At 43.0% G+C, this 24010-nt stretch overlaps 1 protein-coding gene across 1 annotated transcript in view; it reads left to right on the forward strand.

Annotated features, from left to right (window-relative positions):
* MGAT5 (alpha-1,6-mannosylglycoprotein 6-beta-N-acetylglucosaminyltransferase) overlaps positions 1-24010 on the forward strand; it is a 368322-nt gene that overhangs the window by 219736 nt on the left and 124576 nt on the right. The window contains exons 6-9 of the mRNA XM_054722778.1: positions 1889-1965; positions 2942-3031; positions 21060-21131; positions 22801-22962. Coding sequence (XP_054578753.1) covers positions 1889-1965; positions 2942-3031; positions 21060-21131; positions 22801-22962 — 401 coding nt within the window. The remainder of the gene's footprint in view (positions 1-1888; positions 1966-2941; positions 3032-21059; positions 21132-22800; positions 22963-24010) is intronic.

Here is a 24010-nt window from a genome sequence, read left to right on the forward strand (position 1 = left end):
TCTAGTTTTGCGGACTTCCGGCTCTGAGCATTGGGACTGGAAGAGCATGTAAATAAAGAGGGCATTTTACCTAAGTGTCTCCTGAAATGGCTCATTGCCCACTCCCAGCTGTTCTAGACCCAGCTTCATTCCTTGGGACCTCTGCTGCTGCTTTGCTTCGTAAATGTGTCACAGAAAAATCGAATTAAAGCTAGTGATAGTGCGGTAGGTATGGAGAAGCGTCCTATTCTTTGGTGAGACCAGCTAGTCAGTAAGTGGATTCTGGAGCCGGTGGTTCCCTTATGAGTAAGTGAGAGAGAGAGTGCTTCCAGAGCGACTGCGCACTTGAAATATGTTTTCCTGCATGTGGTGAGTGAAAGTTGTGTCCAGTTGCGTAGCAAATGCCAGCTTCTAAGAGTGGGCTCTGGTCTGTGTACTAAACGTTAGCAGTGCCGGACTTTTTATGTGTTAACTTAGTAAATGGGAGCTGGGTGAAGCAGAGTATGGTTATTCCGATTTTATGGATGGGGAAACAGGGACTTCGACAAACTAAGTGCTTTCCATGTTGACTGTTAAATGGCACTGCCTCCAATATATGATAAGGAGGATATTGGTGTTATGTTCTAGTTATCCTTCTTAGCAAATGGAATGCTCATTGAAAACACTGAATCAAGAAGTTAAAAAAAAATCTGTGTTTCAGAATATCAAAAGAACTGGTTTTGAAGGGAAAGATACCACCAAAACCCCCCTTTGCACTCACCTCTCTTTCAGCCTCAGCAGCCACCAACACCACTTGTGTACCACTGTTGAATGTTACTGTGGCTTGGGATCTAATTTATCATTAGTACTTTGTGTAGATGGAAAACTGTCAGCATAAGGAATGGTGACATTTTCCCTGCAGGTCTGGAAAATATAGTAGGTCCAAAACAAGAAGCGTGTAGGTTTAGGATTGTCCTGCTAAAGTGGTCATTCCTACACAAAAATCTGACCCAACCATTCCCCCCTCAAAGCCTTTCAGAGCTCTGTCACACCCTTGGCACGGGGAACTTGGTGCTGAGGCCTTCCGATTTGGGCCCCGCCTGCTTGTCTTGTCTGACCTCCCCGCACTTCACACTGTCATTCCACCCAGGGTGGAACCACCTTGGTGCCTGATCACCACCTGTACCTTGTCCCTACCTGACTTGCTTCTACTTCATCTTCACACCTCAGCCAAGTTGTGCTGGACCCAGGAAGCCTTCTTTGACCCTTGGGATGGGCATCCTGCCCTTGCCCCACCTGAGCATTGGTGTCTATCATGCTGCTCAGCTGTTTAATTATTCATCTGTTGTTCACCACTAAACAAAAAGCTTCTTAAAGGCATTCTTTTTATTCTTACTCTGTAGTTACAAGGAATAGGAATCTACTACTTTGGGCTAGCTAGTAGACAGGGAGCTTGTGGTGAGGAAATAATTGAAGCAGTAAGGAGATCTTAGAGGCAATTTAAGAACTGGGTCCATAATTGGCTCTACATCACAGATGTATCTCAGGGCTCTCTGCTCCCCGCACATGGGTTCTGCTCACCTCTCTCCTGCTGGCTGCCTCTGCTCGAGCACACGTTTTCATGAAGCTGCTCATGACCTCAGTTTGTCTGCATCGCCTGGTGGGGCCCATGGCTTTGTTTCCTGCACCCTATTTCTTTGGTTGCTCAGTTTCCCACTTGCAAATTTCCAAGCAACCACTCTTGTTGGTGTAGCTCACCCTTCCAAGCTGGGCCACACACATCATAGGTTTCCGGTCAGCCGTAGGTGGGCCTCCTCAGGTCAGGTCAGACCTGTTGCCAGCTGGAGGGGTTACATGGGTCACAGCATGGATGTTAGGCTTGTTTTTCATAAACTTCATGGTATTCTTTGTTCTTTTTCATCCTTTACAGATATCATTAATGGAGCTCAAGAAAAATGTGTATTGCCTCCTATGGATGGCTACCCCCACTGTGAGGGGAAAATCAAGGTAAGGCCAAGTGATGTGTATTTATTTCCATCATCCTCATTCTGCATGCCCTTCCTTACAGGGAGAGCGAGCCCTTTAAGGGAGTCATGTAAGGGCTGCTTCAGTCCTGCTTGTCTGGGGCTGAGGCCATGGCAACTCTTCCCTGCTGTGCCAACTCCATGGGATTAGTTAACAGTGGCTCTAACTGGTCAGACTGAAAGAGCCTAGACCAGTTTGGTCCCCTTCTGTGTCTTTGAAGCAGCCTTTGAACATCCATGGGGATGTTCCCAGATTCCAGCAGGTGATCTTTCAGGGATCAGTGACAAGGGGCTGCCATTGTTTAGTGTCCAACTTCTCTCTCCCATCCCTGGGGCCCCACTTCTGAGGTCTCCAGGTTGTCATTTCAATGTCATATTTACATTTGCATTTGAATACCCAGAGACACCTGACCATGATCTTAGCATTTTTAAGAACATTATTTATATGGCCTGTCCTTGGGGAGACGACTCCCCTGCTCAGTGGTTCCCAGAGAAAAGTTTCGGTTCTGGAGTACAGTGAGGAGGGGGAGACCAAACCTCAGAAACGTTCACATGGTCTCCATTTGGGACTCCCACATTCATTCATGTACTCTTCACGAAAGAAACTGCTACGCTGGTGACACCAGCTTTCTGTGCAGAGGGGATTTGAGTGCAGGGTCCCATCAGGCGCCTGCTCTTGATAAACCTCTCCTAGCCATTGCCTCTCCTGGGCTTTGCTGCCTGGCGTGTCCCTGGCCTCTCTCCACTCTTAACAAAGCACATCTGCCAAGGCCCAGCTCAAGTCAGTGCATCTGTGGATCATGCAGGGGCTCAGCGTCTGTCTTCCTGACCTCAGCTAAGTGACTGAGCTTAGGCCACGGCTTGAGCCATACATATGTCCTCTCCTCTATCAGCAGATGGGCAGGGTCACCTGGAATGGGCCATTCAGAGGTGTTCTTACCTGGCTCTTGTTGTTTCAGTGGATGAAAGATATGTGGCGCTCGGATCCCTGCTACGCAGACTACGGAGTGGATGGGTCCACCTGCTCCTTTTTTATTTACCTCAGTGAGGTGAGTGGCTTAGGAGGGGTGGATGGTTGTGGTTAACAGAGTTTGCAGCCACGCCCGGAATTTCAAGAGCTTGAAAACAGCTAATGTTTTTACATGATAGACCTATGATTTCTTTCTTCATTACTCTCCTCTGCCCCCTAGTAGGATTACTTTTTTTTTCTTCTTTGTGGGAAAAGCAGGTTTAGCTAACTAATTTTTTTCCTCATTAAAAGAAATGCAGTAAAATGCATGTAATATCCTAAACCATTAAGTGTACATTGAATACATTCATATTGCCCAGCAGCAATCACCACCATCCATCTACCTCCAGAACCCTCCATCCTGCAAATATGAAACTGTGCCTTTTAAATATTAAACAGTAGCTTTTTTTCCTTTCCACTTCCAGCCCCACCATTTGCTATGGTTTTGACTACTCCAAGTATTCTTATAAGTGAAATTATACACTATTTGTCATTTGGTGATCAGCTTATTTCACTTAGCATAATTTTCTCAAGGTTTATCTATGTTGTAGCTATGTCAGAATTTCCTTCCTTTTTAAGGCTGACCAATATTTTGTTGTATTATATGCCACAAATTGCTTATCCACTGATCCGTTGATGGACACTGGATTGCTTCCACGTTTTGTTATGCCCAGAATTCGGGGTCCCCAAGAAAAACCACTAGGGAGCCAGACGAGTCCAATGCAAAAACAAAGGGTCTGTATTCAAGCTAGCTTGAGCTCCGTCCCACATGCACACACACTTGGGCAGCGGCGAGGTGGGGGGAGAGGGAGCCTTGGGAGAACAAAAGCTTTAAAGGGGGTCCAAAGCAGTGGGCGGGGGGGAACGTTCGTGGCCCCATTGATTGGTCGGGGGGCAGGGTCAGGGGTCTGGTTACACGGGGGTACTGTGCAGCTTGCCTAATTTGGACTGAGTCTACTTCTCTACATTCCTATTGGCAGGTATGTGCAACTGTTACATTCTCGCGGTTTTCTAAGAAAAAGGAGTCATATACATAGTTACACAGGATGGAGGGTACAGTACATTTTGTGCTGTCCTGCTCTGCCCTTTCAGTTTTAGCTATTGTGAATAATGCTGCTGTGAACATGGGTGTGCACGTAACTGTGAGACCCTGCTTTCAGTTCTTTTGAGTATGTATCTAGAAGTGGAATGTCTGGGTCATAGGGTAAATCTACTTTTTGGTTTTTGAGGAACCTCCAAACTTTTCCAAAGTGGTTGCACCATTTTATATTTTCACCAACAGTGCATAAGGGTTCCAGTTTCTCCACATCCTCACCAACACTTGTTATTTTCTGGGTTGTGGGGTATTTTTGTTTATTTTTTTATAGTAACCATCCTAATGAGGGTGAGGTGGTATCTCATTGTGGTTTGGTTTGCATTTCCTTAATAATTAGTGATGTTGAGCGTCTTTTCCTGTGCTTGTTGGCAAAATTAGCTATTTCCTTACAGAATGAGTTAATTTTCTCCTTTTTATCTGAATTTCATTTTTATTTGTACCCTTCAATTTGAAAAGCAGTTTTTTTAAGTGTTGCAGAGCATTTAAGGTAAAGACCACATGCTTTAATGATCTTATGTCATCTTTAGGAAAAGCAAGCAGCCGAATAGAGTTAAGACTTTATCCCAGGCAAGGTGCACAGAAAAACTGAGTAGGAAATCAAAACTCGCTGGCTTCCCCTCCACCTTTATGGAAATGGTGCTGGCTAATTTCAGAGGATGTGCACTTGGCAGGCTCTCGGCTGCCATTTCTTTTTTATTCTCTCCCCCATTTTTGTATGTAGTTGCCCTTTGACAGATAGTGAATAACTGCTCCCTGGAGCTGCCATGCAGGGAGGAGACTGCCTCCATTATGAGGCTAAATGAAATGCTTTCCCATAGTTTTTCTTGTGGGATTCAGGTGCCTCTTTTCTGTGTCATAAAGTGACAGGAACAGCTTTGGGGGATGGAGGCCAAACAATAGGGCTTCAGGGTATGTGGCCCTGGCTTCTGTGGGTCTGTCCCTCTCCTACACCTTCACTTCTCTTGCCTCTGTAAGATCCAGGCAGACTTTGTTTTTGGACAGGTTGCCCCATGGCCACCCTGCAGGGATCCTGGGAATCCTCAGATCAAATGACAGTTAAAATACCTTTTGCACCTCATTAGCAGGCTGCTGGCAAATTGATTCTGTAGCATTTGTTGGAATGTTTCTAGCTTAGGTGGCCTGAGGCCCATCTTCTCCTGAGGAGGAAGGCCAGGGTCCCTGGGTGAACTTCCCTCTAGTGAGAAGTCATTAGAAGTGCCTTGCCTGCCCTGAGGAAAAGGTTCCTCATTCAGTTTAATTTTCCCAAGTTTTCTTTCCCTTCCATTTGATAGAATTTAGCTAGAGTCCAACTGTGCTCCCTGATTGACAAGCTGAGCTAATTTCACGCTTTCTTGAGAGTTGGAATGCTGGGGTGGGTTGTTGAGGTAAAGGTAGAGGATTTTACATTCCCACTCCAGCCTTTTGCCATCTGGGATGGTGTGAGAAAATGGACCAGGTGGAAAGGGACTGTGATTTTTTGTGAGCTTGTTCCCTTCCTTTGAAACTGCCACCCTATTCTCACTCACCTAAAGGGAGGATGTAGCTAAGAGGAGAAAATGGTGAGATTCCAGGGAACGTAAATTGCGAGGATGTGGAGCAGACAGAGCTGTATAGAGACCTACTAGGTCATATATACTTAATAGTGGAGCCTGGGTGTTTCCTTTCAGAGCCTTTAACTACATTTTCTCTTTCAGAGATGTGAAATGGTTCTATTCCAATCTCTTCTTATGCAGATGATTGAGCTTTTCTTTTTGTTCAGTTGAATTCAGTTCAGTGAGCACTTATTAAACAGCTATTATATTCATTGATTGTAAACAATCACTGAGAACTCATTTTCTTGGCACATTGCTATGCATTCAGAATCTTAAGAGAATAATGGCAGAGGAAGAGTGGGTGCAGGTAATTTAACCAGGAGGGTGGAAATAATTCTCATGGGAAGACAACTAGGGACTTCTTTTTCAGTGGTTTAACCTGAAAATAACTTTGAAACTCTGGTCTTTTAAAACATTTTCACTTTATCATAGCACCTCAGTAGGTACCTTATTAGAGTTAAGAGGAGAATTTCACCAATATGGCTACTCCTATAGGAAGTACTGACTTACGGAGCGCCTCGTATCTGACTTTCAGCTTGTGCTTCTGATGCTTTCTCAACTCTGTGCTTTTGGAAAAGTTCCTTACTCTCTTTGTGTCTCAGGTTCTTACTTTGTAAAATAATAATTTTTATTTTGTTTGTTTATTTTGAAAGGATCCTACCTTGAGGATCCCTGAGTGTATATGGGCCTGCCAGATAGATGACAATAAACCTAACTGATACTATAACCAAACCCAGGTTTGGCTGCCTATTTCAACAAAAGCCAAACTCGTGAGCCAGGTGCTGGTGGGAAGGAAAGAGGTTTATTCAAGTGCCAGCAACTTGAGAAGATGAGGGACCCTCATCCCAAAACTCATCTTAAAAGCCAGTTCTTGTTTCCTTCTATGTTTAACTTCATCTTAACATCTCAGTGCAGGCTAGGGTTTTTACCAGGTTGGAGAGGGAAAGCAGAACAAAGAAATTAGTGGGAGGGGCTTTGGACGAGGGGCTTTGGACGTGCAGGATGTATAGGCTATGCAGGACATTTTCTCATAGGCCTTAATATGGATGTTTATGGTCATCATTCTTGAGTTGGCCATCTGGGCTTTTTTGGAAACTGAATTCCTGTTCACTGAGTGATTGGTGTCAGCTGGGCCTTGAGGCTAGGCTGCTTCCTAGGTTCAAACAGGAATAGAAAATCCAGAATTATAAAGTATACTAAAGATACTTAAGATTCAAGCTCTAGCTTTGAGAGAAAAATCAGTTAGAGTAACAAGCTGGGTTTAACGTTTATTCAGATTAACATGGATAGCTTTATATAAATATTTTTATAATCTTACTTTGTTAGTACATTCTCTTTTAGTTCTATTCTATGGCTTGTCAGACAAATATAAGTAGTATATCACATTCATTCCCCATTATAATACTTCTATGGTTTCTAATATTGTTATTTTTTAGGACAATTTGGGGGCATCACATGCTTGTGACACTTTATGTGGGACTGTAAGTTCGTTTCTGAATTAGAGTCAATTTCTGGTTCTCATTCACCAATCTAATTTAATTTTAGATTCCTTGACTTCTGGTAATGTAGAAATTTAGCTGTTCCCATAGGCTTCTTTTTTTTCTGGATAGGACACTTCTATTTGATTTGGGTTGTGAGCTGGATGAAGGAAAGAGGCATGCACCCCTACCTTCGTTAATATGAAATTATTAGAGATGGTTTCTGAAGCCAATTAATTCCATTCTGTATTTTTTAAATTCTGGACAACATCTAAGGATTTGTGGTGCTTTTTTCTTTTTCTTTTTCTTTTCTTTTTTTTTTTTTTTTGTCATTTTTTTCTCTTCATTTCTTGAAATGTTCCTTCTTCATTTAACCTGTATCACATGCTAGGTTTCTCTTGTATTTGGAAAAAATTATTAAGAGAGACATCTTCATTTGATGTGTACTTGATCAACAGGTGTACCATTGACTTTTATTCTTTTTTCAATACTTATTGAAAAGCCAGTTCTTGTTTCCTTCTATGTTTAACTTCAGAACTTTTAAAGATAAAAAAGGACGTGAAATAAAATGCCTCTCATATAGTCAGTCACCAGTTGAATTGAAGCATTTAGATTCAAACCGGTTTTAGGAGATGACACTGTTCCTTCGTTTGTCTTTCCCCTGGGTGTCTCAGTGTGCCAACTTTCACTGAATTATAGGATTATAAACCACCTTTACCCTTACCAATTTGTAGTCTACAAATCGTTTCTGGTAAATTCCAGGAAGTAAAGCCATTTCTCCTTATATTATCCCCACAGATGCTTGTTATATAATACTTTATTAGGGATTGGATGTGGTAATAAAAGTTTATTCCTTACCCTTGTTGGGTGGCAGAAGAATAAAGCATTATTCAGCCCCCACTGTATATGCCAGACACCTCAGATACACAATGTCGTTTAAACCTCTCCCCAATTCTGAGTAATAGAAAGACAGTCAAAGAGGTTCTGAGAGGATATGTTGCCCAGTACTTCTGCACTTTCATTACTGTTGCCCCTTCATGTCAAAGAAAAACTGAACTCAGCTAGGTCACTTGCTGCCATTGACTTTGCACTCAATTCTATGCTCAAATGCATCTGTGTTTGAAATATAGCTCTCATTTAGCTAGTTCCCATGAGTCAGTCTTCATTGCTAGTTTTCAAATACTCACAATTTTGATACCTTACCCACCATGAAAGAAACGGCACCGATTCTCCTGAGGATAACTCATGAAAACCATGTGCTCAGTCATTCCAGGTGGTGGGAGTGAATGAATTAGGCCACCTTGCATTTTCAGATCATTGGGTAGTTCATTTTCTGTATCTTTTTTTTTTTTTTGTGAACCATGTAACAACTCCCATTATAGAGACAAGGCCCTATAAAGTAATTACTCTGTCATTGTTTCAGGTATATTAACCTAACCCTCCGCCGAGCCTTTTACTGCTTTCAGCTTTTATGAAATTTAGAATGAATGTCTTTCCCTCTATTGATATTATATTGATAGGTCATTCTGATATATTTGACACCCAGACATTTTTTTTTCTATTTATACAATTATTCTAGCAACTAGCAATCATTATACCTTTCCAGACTTCTTAATTTGTTTGTGCTGGGTGTTTTTTTTTTTAAGCATTTCTGTTGCCATTGCAATTATAGTTGCCCTGAAATAATCAAATTGCCCAGTGATTGATTGCTGGATCTTAGGATGTGTACAGGCTGTTGCTTCAAATGCCAATTTGGACTGGATGAGTGAGTGTGCACGCATGTGTGTGTGACTCCCTCATAAAGAAACAAAGGAAGCAATTTCATGCCTTGCTCGTCAGTCTGTTTCTTCTATGTCATGGACAACAGGCATAAAGGTCTTTGCCTCTTTCTGTTCTCTCTTGGCAATATGTAAAACTAATATTGGCTGAGCATGCTATTAACCTTGAGTTTAAATTCAGCATACTTAATCTCTTGATTAATGCCAAGATTAATGCCCAACAGCAAAGGTTGAAAGCTTAAATGTTTGTGAATGTGAGCATGAAATGAAATCCTAATAACCAGCACAATGATTTGGATTTATAGGCTGTGTTGGCTGCTAAAGATAACTTGGAAATGGTGTTGCACAGACTAATTTGTCAAAGTGTGCAGCGACAAAGAACTGACTATTTAGGTTGCAGGAGAAAACTTGAAGGAAAAAACACATACCTGACATTTTGGGACAAGTCAGGAGTACTTGAAAAATATCACTAGACTGTTGCCTGAGGACACCAACACACACCTTTTAAAATGTTTAGCATTTGCAGTAGGAAATTCTCTTTTTGTGAGATAATATTTCTTGGCAGTAAAGGAGGGGGGAGAGATTTTTGGTCTTTTCCCTTTTTTAGTTCAGCCTTTATTTGTATCTTTTTCATCTCTGTGTTTTTGTTGCTCTTATTACCTGACTTCTAAGACATTCTTAGAAAAAAGGATTTTTAAAAAAAGTCCTGAGTTTATAGACCAGTAAGCCTAACTGATCTTTCAATTTTCTCCCTGCAACTTTTCTCCTCTCCTAAGTTTATCTTTTTAGTGACACCCCTGTTGGTAAGTTTCTGGTACTACAACATTTATATTTGCCACTCCTTGTGCTGGCCTCCACCTTACAAAAATTAGAAATGACAGGACTTGCCAAAGCCCAAACCATCATCTCTGCTCCTTGGAATACATGTGGCGGATAGAGGCTTCAGTGCTTTCATCTTCAATTTGCTTTTCTTTAACAAACTTTTAAATATTGTCTCTTGTAATTTCTTTTGTATGCCAATAAAATAGTTGTAAATTTTTTATGTTTTAAACTTAATATGGTAACTTTAATATGGAAAATTACAAATAGATATGAAAGAGAAGGGTGTAACGAACCCCCTTGTGCCCATGAGTCAGATTCAGTAATTGTTGTTTCATGGCCAATCTCATTTCATTAATAATCTCCACCCTCCATTATGTTGAAGCAAATTCCAAATGTCATATCATGTGTGAATGTTTCAATAAGTAACTTTGAAATAGACTCTTTTAAAATATATATCTATTCCCATTATGACTGCCAATCCTATATAATAAAAGCCTACTATGCAAATGGACCAAATGGTGGAAGGACCAGTGGAGCAACCAGTCACTATGACATGCACTAACCACCAGGGGGCAGATGCTCAACTCAGGAGCTGCCCTCAGCCCGCAGGCCCCAGGCCAGCCAAGGCAGGTGCCAGTGGGGGCCCCCCAATTGCCCCGCCAGTCACCCCACAGATTGGCCCTGAGTGCTGGCCAGCCCTAGGGACCCTACCCGTGCACAAATTTTTTTCCACTAGACCTCTAGTTTCATATAAAAAATTAGCATAATGCCTTAATTTCATAAAATATCAGGTTAGTATTCACATTTTCTAGGCTATCTTGTAAATTAAAGTTTATTTATTTGTATTGATTTTCAAGTAAGAACCATATATTACAATAGTTGGTATCTTTAAAGTCTCTCTTTAATTTTAGGTTTCCCTCATCTCTTTACTTCCCTCCTTGTGACTTTTGTTGAAGGAACTTCTTTGTCTGCCTTAGAGAATTGGTTATACTCTACATTTTATTCCATCCCCATGTTGTTGTATAGCCTGGTTCCCAGCCTTTTGTATTTCCTGTAAATTGATGGTTAGATCTGAGGCTTGATCTGAGTCAGGCTTAATATTTTTTTGTAAGAGTGCTTCACTCCCTGGATGATATTCTGTCCTTCTGTCAGGAAGCACATTGATGCCTGGTTATCTCTCTTTTCATGATGTTATCTGCCCTTGATGATCAGTGCCTGGGTTCCTTCTTAATCTATCAGGAATACTTCTATGAAGAGAAATTACTCCTCATCAGGTATTTGGTTACTCTGAGGGATAGTTCATGTAGAAAATTATTTTTCTTTCTCTCTTGTTTTCCTAGCATCTTCACTATGGACTGTAATTTGTTTGTTCACTTGTACACTTATTGGTTTTTATCTTCATATGAAGTCATTGATTAAAACATATTTGATATGTTCAATGTATTTCAGTTATTTTCTTAACTGGTTCTCAAATTGCCCCTTCCTTAGCCAGAGGGAGCTGCTTTGTATTGTCTTCTGAGTCCTCTTGCCATGACTCTGGTAGTTTGTAATAGTTTTTTGTTTGTTTGTTTTTTGCTACCTGGTATCACAAGCTTTTCCAGGTTCATCTTACACAATTTATGCCCTAAATCTGGAATCCACCATTTCTCAAAGGACCTCACTTCCTCTTAGTGGGAAACAACTGAGCCACTATCTACGTGCCAAGGGCCTTCATAGCTCTTGGTTTTCTGGGTACAGGGGCTATAACAACCAACAGAAAGATTAACATTCCTCATTAAGGTTATGTTTTGTAGGAGGAGCCAGACAAATTAAAAAGTAAACTATATATCTTTTAGATTCTAGTAAGTGCCATGGAGAAATATAAAGCAGAAGAGGGAGGGAAGAAATGCTCACAAGGAGTGATGGAGTATGTTTTAGATGGAGGGGTCAGGAAATGCTCCACTGAGAAGAGGAGAGAATGATGTATGGTTTGAGAGTAAGAGGTGTAGATGTCTGCCAGGGTTGTTTATTTAGCAGAGAGTGGTAAACAGTAAGTGCAAAGGTCCTGGGGTGACCATCAACATTCAACATCAAGAACAAGTGCTTAGAAAGTAATCTCCAGAGAGATTTGTCTGTTTGTTCACAGGTGTAATGGTGCCTGGCAAATGTGTTTATTGAATGAATGATTCTTTTAAAAACATTTTATAAATAGACTAGAGGCCCGGTGCATGAATTCATGCACAGGTGGGGTCCCTCAGCCTGGCCGGCGATCGATCGGGGCCATAGGGGCCATCTTGCTCAGTCCCAATTGCGGCCAGCTGGCCAGGGGGTAGGGACCGTGGGAGGTTGGCTGTGGGAGTGCACTGACCACCAGGGGGCAGCTCCTGCATTAAGCATCTGCCCCCGATGGTCAGTGTGCAACATAGCTACTGGCCGGTCATCAGGTCGTCCGGTCGTAAAGATTGCTTAGGCTTTTATATATATAGATTAGAGGCCCAGTGCACGAAATTTGTGCACGGGGGTGTGTGTCCCTCAGCCCAGCCTGCACCCTCTCCAATCTGGGACCCCCCGAGGGATGTCCGACTGCCCGTTTAGGCCCGATCCCAGTATCAGGCCTAAACGGGCAGTCGGACATCCCTCTCACAATCCAGGACTGCTGGCTCCCAACTGCTCACCTGCCTGCCTTCCTGATTGCCCCTAACTGCTTCTGCCTGCCAGCCTGATCACCCCCCTAACCACTCCCCTGTCAGCCTGATTGATGCCTAACTACTCCCCTGCCAGCCTGTTTGCCCCTAACTGCTCTCCCCTGCAGGCCTGATCACTCCTAACTGCCCTCCCCTACAGGCCTGGTCACCCCTAACTGCCCTCCCCTGCAGGCTTGATCACCCCTAACTGCCCTCCCTTGCAGGCCTGGTCCCTCCCAACTGCCCTCCCCTGCTGGTCATCTTGTGTCCACATGGGGGCAGCCATCTTTGACCACCTGGGGCAGCCATCTTGTGTGTTGGAGTGATGATCAATTTGCATATTACTCTTTTATTAGATAGGATAGAGGCCTAGTGCACGGGTGGGGGCCAGCTGGTTTCCCCTGAAGGGTGTCCCGGATCAGGTTGGGGGTTACCTTGGAACGTGGGGTGGCTTGGGCGAGGGGCCTGTGGTGGTTTGCAGGCCAGCCATGCCCCCCGGCGACCCAAGCGGAGGCCCTGGTATCTGGGATTTATTTATCTTCTATAACTGAAACTTTGTAGCCTTGAGTGGAGCCAAGCCTTCTGCTTGCTCCATGGCCGCAGCCATTTTTGTTGGGATTTATCTTCTGTAATTGAAACTTTGTAGCCTTGAGCAGAGGAGGCCAAGGCAGGCCAGAGCTGCGGAAGCTTGGCTTCCTCTATCACCGGGTGCAACTCGAGCCTCCTGCTCTCTCCAGCTCTGTGGCTGCCGCCATTTTTGTTGGGATTTATTTATCTTCTATAATTGAAACTTTGTAGCCTTGAGTGGAGGCCTGGGCCTGCTAGGGTGTGCAGAAAGCTTGGCTTCCTCCATTGCCAGGGAAACCCAAGCCTCCTGCTCGCTCCATGGCTGCAGCCATCTTGGTTGGGTTAATTTGCATACTTGCTCCTGATTGGCTGGTGGGTGTGGTTTTGGGTGTAGCTGAGTGATGGTTAATTTGCATATTACTCTTTTATTAGAGAGGATGATAGCTTTTTGTTTGCATGATCTGAGTAGTAACGTCTCCCAGCTGTCACCTTTCTAATTTTGGAAAAACATATTGTAAAATTTATTACATTAAAATCTACTGAAATATTAATTTTGAGATATGAAGCAGGGACATTTTGAGCACTTATTAACAATTTTAATATAATGTTCTTTAATATTATATTTATAAGGGAGTACAAGGGATCACATAAGGCTATTAGAATAGAATGAGCCAATTATATTTGAAGGCACAGTTTTCTTGCCCATCTTTTATTCCCATTGTCACTCAGAATTATTTGCCTGGATCTATGATTTAGGCAAAATTGCACATCAACACAAAAGAGGAACTATATCCCTGGTTTCTACAATGTAACTACTTCTATAAATTGTGTGATTTTGGCTGTTGAAGTGTCCTCAGTTTGGACAGCTCCTGGGGGCCAGTTTGCCCCTACACAGTGCGCAGCAGGAAGTATACCCATGGGGGGTTGGTACAAGAAGCATTTCTATGCATTGTCTGTGTGGTTGACTCCAGAGGAATTCATTTGCTGCCTCTCCTGTGAAAAGCAAAATTGACAGTTCTCCTATAGTGGGTTGGGATGAATTTTTACAACTGACATGCTCTCATTAGAGCCCTACTGGTGTTATGGCAGGTTGAAAACATACTGCAGCTTCTGTTTACATTCTGCCCCTTCTCTGACAACCTGAGCAGAACTTGCATGGATCTCTCCAGCCCTTGGCCCTCTTTTGCACGTGGTAGGGTCCATACTTTCTGTTCACATTATTCCTCCCTGCCATGGTCAGGGCAGCAGGACAGTGTTATAGAAGACAGGTGACCTGATTGCCATCTGACCCACCTCCTGCCTCTGTGGTCCAGAGCGTCCCTTCAGTTTTCAGTCATTTTCTCCTCACTAAGGTCAAGGTCAGGCCTGCCTTGCCTGCCTCTGTATGGTTGAAAGGTTCTAACGAAGTGATGAAAATGGACAGGTGCTACATAAACGGAAAAGAGAATTATCACCATGAATATCTTTAGTGCTCAAGCCATGTTTTGATTTATTCATTCAGTACTCAGTGCATCATGGCCGAGTACCTCCATGTCTTGGCCCTGTTCTCAGGGCTGAGCATGTGCAGTGCACAGGCCATGGGAAGCTCCTGTCCTCATGGAGCTCACATGTGGACGGGGCAGCAAACACTGGTGAACCAGTGCATGAAGTGATTTCCACGTGGCAATGCCCCCAGGAAAAGGAGAGTGCGGATGTAGCATAACCACATAGGCAGGTCAGGGAGGGCTTCTGGAGGAAAAGTTGGAGCATAGTGTGGAAATCAAGGAGTGATGCATAGAACTCTCTGGAAGGAATAGAAAATGCAGATGCCTGAGGTATAGAGTTACTAGGTAATATAGAAGATACTTCACTTTCAGGTAAACAGTGTTTTTTCTAAACAATAAGTGTGTGACATAAACTAAAACAATAATTGTTTACATGAAGTTCTAACTTAACTGGGTATGCTTTCCACACATACATGCCCACCCCAATCTGGCAACCCTTCAAGATAGAAATGTTCTGACATGCAGGGTGTGTTTGTGTGGAGGGCAGGGTGAGCGAGGCATGCAGTGCGAGGGTGGAGGTCAGATTCCATAGGATCTCGGTATAAATTCTGGTGCCAGGTGAACCAATGAGGGTTTGAGTTAGTGTAGGATGTGATCTAGTTCAGGCTGTAACAGCCACTTGCTGCACAGACAAGCAAGTGTCATAGCAGGGAGCAATATTGCAGCTTACAGTCCCGCTATGCAGCAGGAGCACAGAAAACCCGGTTTGAAGGACATTATGTAGAAGGTTTAGGCCAGCGGTCGGCAAACTCATTAGTCAACAGAGCCAAATATCAACAGTACAACGACTGAAATTTCTTTTGAGAGCCAAATTTTTTAAACTTCTTCTAACGCCACTTCTTCAAAATAGACTCGCCCAGGCCATGGTATTTTGTGGAAGAGCCACACTCAAGGAGCCAAAGAGCCACATGTGGCTCGTGAGTCACAGTTTGCCGACCATGGGTTTAGGCCGTGACACTCTAATAGTGAAGACTGGACTGTGCTTATGGGATTAGAGGAACCAAATGTCTGGTTTCTATGGGTTTTGCGTGGGGATGGAGCGCACGGGCTCTCGGGTGGCAGATGGCTCCCAGCTCAGCTGTGGGTCCTTCGGTGCCAGTGGCTTCATTGGGCATGATTAGTGGCCTTTCCTAGAGGATTAATGAAAGACCAAATGAAATAATGTGTGTACAGTGCTTAGCCTAGTGCTTGACTTCATACAGTGTGCCTTTGTTCTTATCTTTGTCTCCCCACCCAGCCCCCATACACATCCATTTCTAACAAGCAGTTTGGCCAAAAAATATTAATGAGCTCAGTTGTCTGGTGCATAGGACTGGCCTAAGGAGCTGGACCATTTACCAGTACATGTCTAGTTATCTTTTACCATTTGTATTGCTTTTTAAACTTTAGAAAGGGAGGTGGGCCAGGGCTGGAGTAGGATAGAGAAGTCTTTTTTTTTTTTTTAAGCATACACCTTAATGAGTAACTTCATTTGAATATGTTATCAGTGTGTGTATATGCATATAGATGTACAATAGGTGTATCAAATGTATAGTCAGCTGTACTTTTGATATATAACCAACTGGCATGACAAGATGATGTAAAATTACCTTTTTCAGATCTTGTAGCATTTTAGAATTGTTAAGAGGTCACCTCATACAACTTCTTCATTTTATAGATGAGAAGACTTGAAAGCCAGATGGTTAAAGGTTGTATTCCTAGTTGTTTGTAAAGCTGGGCATATAATCTGTTTGGCTGATTCCATATTCAGTCCTCTTTCCCACTCTATTCTTCTTCGCCAAACATGGCCTTTAAGGTGGTTCTAACCTGTGCTGGTCAGGGGAGAGACACATGCCAGTTGTCACCCAGCCTTGCTGCTCACTAGCGAGCTTATCTCGCGAGTGTCCAGCCTGTGAGCTGTGGTTTCCTCACAGGTAGCCTGGCGATGGTCCCTGTGTCACAGGGCACCTCAGGGATTGAACGATGGAATGGATGCAGGCTTATTTGTTTACTAGAGGCCCCGTGCACGAAATTTGTGCACTCTCCTGGCAGGGGGCGGGGTGTCCCTCAGCCCAGCCTGCACCCTCTCATAGTCTGGGAGCCATCAGTCGGACATCCTTAGCGCTGCCACGAAGACAGGAGAGGCTCCCGCCACTGCCACTGCACTCGGCAGGTATGAGCCCGGCTTCTGGCTGATTAGCACTCCCCCTGTGGGAGCACACTGACCACCAGGGGCAGCTCCTGCGTTGAGCATCTGCCCCCTGGTGGTCATTGCACCTGTGGTTCCACCCTTCGGTCAATTTGCATATTAGCTTTTTATTATATAGGATTCCAGAGACCCTGACATACTGTGAACCTCAGTAAATGATTGTATGCTTATAAAATAGAACTCCTTTAGAAATTATTCTGTTAATAAATCTTTATTGTAAAAAGCATAATATGCAGATTAGCACAAAGAAGGAAATGAAAAACACCCTTAACATCATCATCCAGAGATAATCTCAGATTTTTTCTCATACGTTTTTCTTATTTAGTTTTGATTGCACTTGACTCTGAAAAATACAGCCCTGGCTGGTTTGGCGCAGTGGATGAAGTGTCGGCCTGCGGACTGGAGGGTCCCGGGTTTGATTCCAGCCAGGGGCACATGCCTGGGTTGCGGGCTTGGGAGGCAGCTGATCAATGATTCTCATCACTGATGTTTCTATCTCTCTATCCCTCTTCCTTCCTCTCTAAAATCAATAAAAATATTTTAAAAATACAGCATGAAACTCTATGTCACTGATCCATTAAAGCAAACACTTAACATTAATCACGAGACAAGAAGCCATAACAGAGCCTAATCATTATTCTTTAATTGAACTTTACATAAAGAGTTATGCCAGTTACACCTAAGTACTTGAATATACGTTAAATCTCCTCAACTTCTTGCTATAATTTCTCTGCATCTTTCCCCCTTTAAATTCCAATTTGAGCTGTGTACAGATCTACCAGTCATTTTTTCCCTGTAGTGTAATGAATTGTCCATCGTACAGACCTTGACCGTGTGACCTACCTGAGCTCTGTTGAGGGATTTCGGTTCACATTGCTCATGATTAAGCTGCAAAACCTTCTCAGATCAAAGAAGTTTAAATCATTGGGAGGAGGGGTGTCAAAATCAAATAGGTTAAATTTTTTATCTCCTCGCTCAAGAAAGCGATTTACGGGGCCCTCTTCCTATTCTTAAGGTCTAGCCTGGCTGTTCTTTTTCTGTTTCTGCTGCCTCTTCATTTTGTTGCCTGAGGCCAGTGCACTAAAAAGGTCAGTTTCCCTGGAAGGAGCTTTGTCTTCAAATCCAAGGTTATTAGAGTTCTGCTCCTCTATTGATTCTTGTGTGTGTTGCCAACTCGGATGGTTTTCAAGTCTTGGACTTACTGTGGTGATTTGTGGACGGACTATTTTAAGGATATACAGTCCTGACCCTGGCAGAGGGGTCAAGACTGCCAGACCCAGGAATCAGGCAGGGGTGGGGTGGCCAGTGGAAGGGCCCAGCACCACAGCTCTGTGTGCCTGCACTGAGGGCAAATACACAATCCTGTCCCAGGGTAGCACCGGGAGTCACAGTGTGGCCAAAGCAGTGGGTGGAAGGAGGCAGAAACCATAGGCTGACCTAGGACAGTGGGATTCTGAGACACGAGAGGAGAGGAGAGGATAAGAGTGATTTGAAATAGAAGAGTGTCCAGATCAGGAAGGCAGTGGGCTCATTCTGGGGTCCAGCTTTCCTGGTAAGATGCTATGCTGGGAGTAAAACTTGTGAAAGCTGCCCAAGTACATCAGTCAGGAGCCAGGGATTAGGAGGCCTAGGTATTAGCCTTGAGCCACACGTTCCCGGAGTGTTATGAATGACTGTTCTTTAGGAGAGGGTTGCTCATGGGAGGGCTGGTTCATGCGTGGAGTTAATGCCAGTGCTGGCTTTCTCCTGGTCCTCGCCATCCTCTGAGGTTTCAGAAAGAAATGGTCGCCCCCTCCACCCCCATGGAAAAATTGGTTTAATGTTTGATTTAATTATCTTCTCAACCAGTTATCCTATCACTGTGCTAAAACAACCACCTTAAAACTCGCCTTTCTCATTCTGGGTCAAGGTGTTCATATAGGGCTTTCCTCCAGGACCATGAACATGTGACAGTGAGATTTCTTGCCAAAAGCCGAAATAGACTGACTCCACCTCCCATGCTTCCAGGGTGTCCTTGAAGCCGTTCAGAGCATTCTCCAGTCATTTAGAGCAGCAAGAACTGAGATAAATGACCAGCTTCAAAGAGGAATTAAAGCCTCAAGTATTCTGTAGGGAAGTCATATTTTAGAAGATCACCTTGGACTGTATTTTCATCAGAGCGAGTTTTGGAAGCTCCTTCTTAGGGCGGAAGAGTGAGGAGAGAATGTACTTTCCCTTTTCGGTATCTGATCTCACGAATGTCTCTCCTTTTGGTTGATTTTCTGTACTCACAGTTGTGTTTCATCTTTTTATACTGACATGTTGCTGTGTATGTTAGTCACTCGGGGTGAGATTGGCTGCGATGTGTGCCCTTGCTTGCACATCCTCGTCCTTCAGTGTGGGGTTGAAGGATTGCTCTGAGATCCATTTAACGCCTTCATGTTATAAACATGCTTTATAGCAATGTTTCATTGAGTCCATTTACAAAAATTTAACTTGAACTAAGTAATCCTGTCTGGCCTAGCAATGCAAAGTCAGAGGTGTGCGATGCTACCAGACTAACAGGCTTCATCCTCTTGCTCGCTTCTTTTCTGCTGGTTTTCCCTCACTTTTCTCATTTGTGGAGCTCCTGATATTGCTGTTCATGGTAATGTTGCTGTAAGGGCTCAGTAATTAGACATGGGCATCCAAAGCAAGTTAGTGTTTTCCTTTTTTATGAGAAAAACCATTTTAGCTTTCCTCATGGGGAGTCCTTCGGAGCCTCTGGAGTCATTCATAAATGCAGTGAAGTTTAATTTTACTCTGCAAGAAGAAAAAGAGAATATTGCACTTTTCCTATCCAGGGATTCCACTCTCCCCCAAGCTTCACTGCCCTCTGCTTATCGCTTGCAGATCAGTTGCAGGCAGCTGGTTGCGTGCTAACCACCCAGTTATTTTGGTCTTAGTAAAAACTGCCTTGCTTTAAGCACAGTTTCTAGGTCAGTGAAACTACTGTTTCTTTGAGAATCACCCACAGCTGGAAGATAGACCATCTCGTTTGACGCTTTATTACTGGTACCCAGGAGACTGTGGTCTCACATGCCCCTGCTTTCTCAGTGACCTTCCAAGGACATCCCCAGCCTCTTGCTTTTGCTTTGTTTATTTCTGTAGGTCCGCCTGGCCAGAGAAAAAATTGTTTTCAATGGCTGTTTATTATTTATCTTTAATAATCTCATTATGTATTAGTAAATGGGTGATATGCTATTTTGGAATTGTATGGCCAGGTTTTTTGTTGTTGTTAATCCTACCTGAGGATATTTTTCCGTTGCTTTTTTAGATGGAGTGAAAAGGAAGGAGGGTTGGGAGGAAGGGGAGAGAGGGGGAAAAGGGGAGAAAGACACATCGATTGATTGCCTCCTGCACCTGACAAGGGCCAGGGATGGAACCTGCAACCCAGGTATGTGCCCTTGACCAGGAATTGAACCTGAGACCCTTGAGTACTTGGGCAGATGCACTAACCACTAAGCAACCAGCCAGGGCTATATGGTCAGTTTTGACACAAAGTCAGACATCAGTATTACCCAATGCATTTTTTATTTACTAGAAATTGTGAATTCACCCAATATTCTTTGGTAACCTTTGCTGAAGTGATTCCTATAAAACCTGGCGCTCTTCCTTTCTCTTTCTTCCTCCCCCCAACTCTCTGAACTCTTGTGCATTGACAGAACAATCTATCTTCCAGAATGGCTCTCACAAAATCGCTGAGGGTTCTTTTTTCTTTTTCCTTTCATCTCTTTCTCCAATAGTTTTTACCATCTTATTCCTTATGATGGTGCGAAGTGAACAGCCAGAAAATGAGGGAAAGCCACGATCAATTAGCCTTAAACCATCAGCTGCATTCCTAATTCTGAGATAAATGACTGAGTCCTGTGGCTCAAATGCCATGCAATTTCCCTTCCAGACGTGCCGCAGCAGATAACAAACCATTCCTATCCTTGTGCTAAATTGTCAGAGAGATACCTCTCATTCTCATTCCCCGGAGGGAATGTTCAAGTCTTTTAACTTTCTGCCATGAGACCCGCCTCTCCTGGTGTAGAAATGGGGGGTTAAATGATTAAGGAATCAGTCCCTGTAAAGTGCTGTGAAGGACAGATGTAACATGTAATCATATACTCCTTGGGGCCTTTGCTGATTAGTGTTTCATCTGAGAGGGCACCTGTCTCTGGATTGCTGACTAAAAGCATGGACTCTGACTAATAGTAATAACCTGCTTAAATATAGTGCTCACGGTGTGTCAGGAACTGTGCTCAGTGCTTTCTGTATACATTAGTTCATTTCCAGATGAGCCAGCGTACTTAGTGTCTCTGATTTATATTTTCCAGGTTGAAAATTGGTGTCCTCGTTTACCATGGAGAGCAAAAAATCCCTACGAGGAAGCTGATCATAATTCATTAGTAAGTGATTTTGGAAACCTTTTACTGGGCTTGTGATTTGGGTCTGATGCCAGTTGATACATGTGGTGTCTTCTAGAAATTCCAGCTGTGATCTGAAGTAGTGGTAAACGGAAGAACCTCTACCCAGCCCTGTGGAAATCTTGGTGACCAAATCAGTCAACTCGTTAGCATCTATTTATTGAGCAATTCTGTTAGAGTTCCTAAGTGACAGGCTACTGCTATGAATAACACCTTGTGGAGGCACCCCGTGATATATGAGGGTGATGGTCGTAAAAGTGACCACACTTGTGTAAATGCTAGAACATAGACCGGTGAAATTAATGAGGAAGTTGTGGTCTCAGCCTGCAGCCATGAGATACTGCAGAGATGACACTGGAGCTGAATGGGTCAATGGGAGATAAAAGGGGACATATGTAATACTTTCAATAATAAAGATTTAAAGAAAAAAAATAAAATGACGAATGAGTTTATACTGGGTCAAGGAGATAAAGGTGTCTGATGTGAGAGAAGAAGGGCATGTATAAGAGTTCAGCATTTTTAGGGACTAGAATATGCATGGTTCAGTGGGACAAGGCCATAGGGGCTTGGATATTTGAAGGTGAGATTGGAGACGTAGCTAGGGGAACTATGAAAGGTTTTATAAGCCACATTACAAGCTTAAGTCTTTAGTGTTTAGATGGGAATCTGCAAACTTTTTCTATAAAAAAGCCAGATGTTAATATTCTCATCTTTGTAGGCCCTGAGGTCTCTATCACAGCCTCTCAGTTCTGACTTTGTAGCGCAGAGGGCAGCCATAGACAAGATGTAAACGAAAGGGTGTGGCTGTGTTCCAATAGAAGTTCATGTACAAAAACAGGCAGCGAGGGGGATTTGGCCCAAGGCCCAGCGCTTAATCACTGGAATCTGGAGAAATTGTTGAGTCAGGGAGGGCCATGATCAGATAGATGAGTGTTTAGAATGAACGACGGTGACTGCTGAAAGTTGGATTCAGCATTTTAGATGTTGCATGAAACCAATATTAGTGTTCTTATTTTTTTCTGTTATTTTAATCACTGGTCCTATCCAGCTGTATGACAAATATGTTCTTCCTGGCTTTTACATGACTCTGGCCTGAATTTTAAATTTTATTCAGTTGTGATCGGAAAATGTTTTTCCTGGCTCTTAAATTCTTTAGAAAGTAATGAACTTTTGTTTGTTTGGACTGGGAAAAAAACATGTGCTTCCCTTCTTCATTGTGTGGACAGAGGAGGTCTCTGGCAATCTTCACAATACCAGGTAGCCTGCTAAAACCTGACTTCCATTTTCCCAGGACTCTGCTGCCTGCAGTAGATTGAAATGGCCAATAAATTCAGGTGCAAAGTATTTCAAGGTACATCAAACATACTCATTATTAAAAAATGCATTTTAACATAACTCATGGCTTTGCAGTGACTGTGCTTTCCTTCCCAGTTTCTCATTTTTAAAATGATGTCCCTTATGGCAGCTGAGCAGTCGGAGGCCTTTGCTTCAGTTTGCAGTCCCGGGACCTTAAAGAAAAACTGCCAAGACCCCCTTTTGAGCCCTGTATTTAATTGAGTACCTCTTTCAAGTTTTCAGATGTCACCTCATGCAAACCATTATGCATTCTGACTTCATCTTCTACTCCTTTCTATTAAATTTCTGTTTCTAGGCGGAAATTCGTACGGATTTTAATATTCTCTACAACATGATGAAGAAGCATGAAGAGTTCCGATGGATGAGGCTGCGCATCCGGCGCATGGCTGATGCGTGGATCCAAGCGATCAAGTCCCTAGCAGAAAAGCAGAATCTTGAAAAGAGAAAGAGGAAGAAAGTGAGTTTGTAATTAATTCCATTCGTTAGATGCCCGTTTTCTTTTAAAATTTGATTTGCTTGGAACCAAGACTAAGAAACGTCAGGCCTTCCTGCTGTTCCTCCGGGTGAATCTGCTCAGTCGCTCGTACAACCATTTCTGGGTTTCCCTTTTCCCCAGTCACATCACCCCATTTAGCAGAGACCAGCACACATTTCTTGGGTAAATCCACGCAGAATATCTGCTTGAAGGATTTTCCTTTGAACCATCTGACTGTCTCTCAGTGGTGTCAGGAAACTTAATCCTGTTCTCTTTACTGAACACAAACAACCTTTGAGAACTTCTTTTTACATCATTATGACAATTTCATATTTTTTGAGTTTGTTGGTTCTGGGGTTTGGGCAACAGTGAGTTCCATTAATATTCTGTTTGGTGCTTCTGCTTACATGCTTGAGAGAGAGATAAAATAAATTAAACTTGAGCCACTTGGTTCAAGTTTATGAGGAGATGATTAGAAAATGTCTAGAATACTCCTGAGCCTGGGAAGTCCTATACTCTGTTAGAGACTAAGCGGCTATGGCTTTAAGTGAACTGTTCTGATGATGAAAAACTGAGCAGAATAAACTACATATTCCTATATCCAAAAATAAATTTGAACGAGTTTGCTATTTTTCCTAATTTGACACATTTGATATCCTCGAAAAGAAATACAGATATACCTCCAAATCCCAAGTTGCACTTTGATGGGTCAGTTCTGCTTGGGTCCTTGAGTTCATGAGACATGGAAGAGCATTTGGTCAGAGGTCCAGATGGGCTATAAAAGGAAGTAAAGTGTAATTTTATTTAATCCTATACAGTAACCTCCAGAATGAATTGTTAGGTGAAGAAACGTTAGGTGGAGAATAGTAAACATTATTTTAAAAGGGAAGAGAGAATTTATCTATATATGTATGTCTGTCCTCCATTTGTACATATAGATGCATTCATACACACACACACACACACACACACACACACAACACTTATATAATATACATACACACTTCTTGCTCATTTTTTTTAAATGGTT

The sequence above is a fragment of the Eptesicus fuscus genome, chromosome 11, assembly GCF_027574615.1.
Source record: "Eptesicus fuscus isolate TK198812 chromosome 11, DD_ASM_mEF_20220401, whole genome shotgun sequence".
Taxonomy (NCBI): domain Eukaryota; kingdom Metazoa; phylum Chordata; class Mammalia; order Chiroptera; family Vespertilionidae; genus Eptesicus; species Eptesicus fuscus.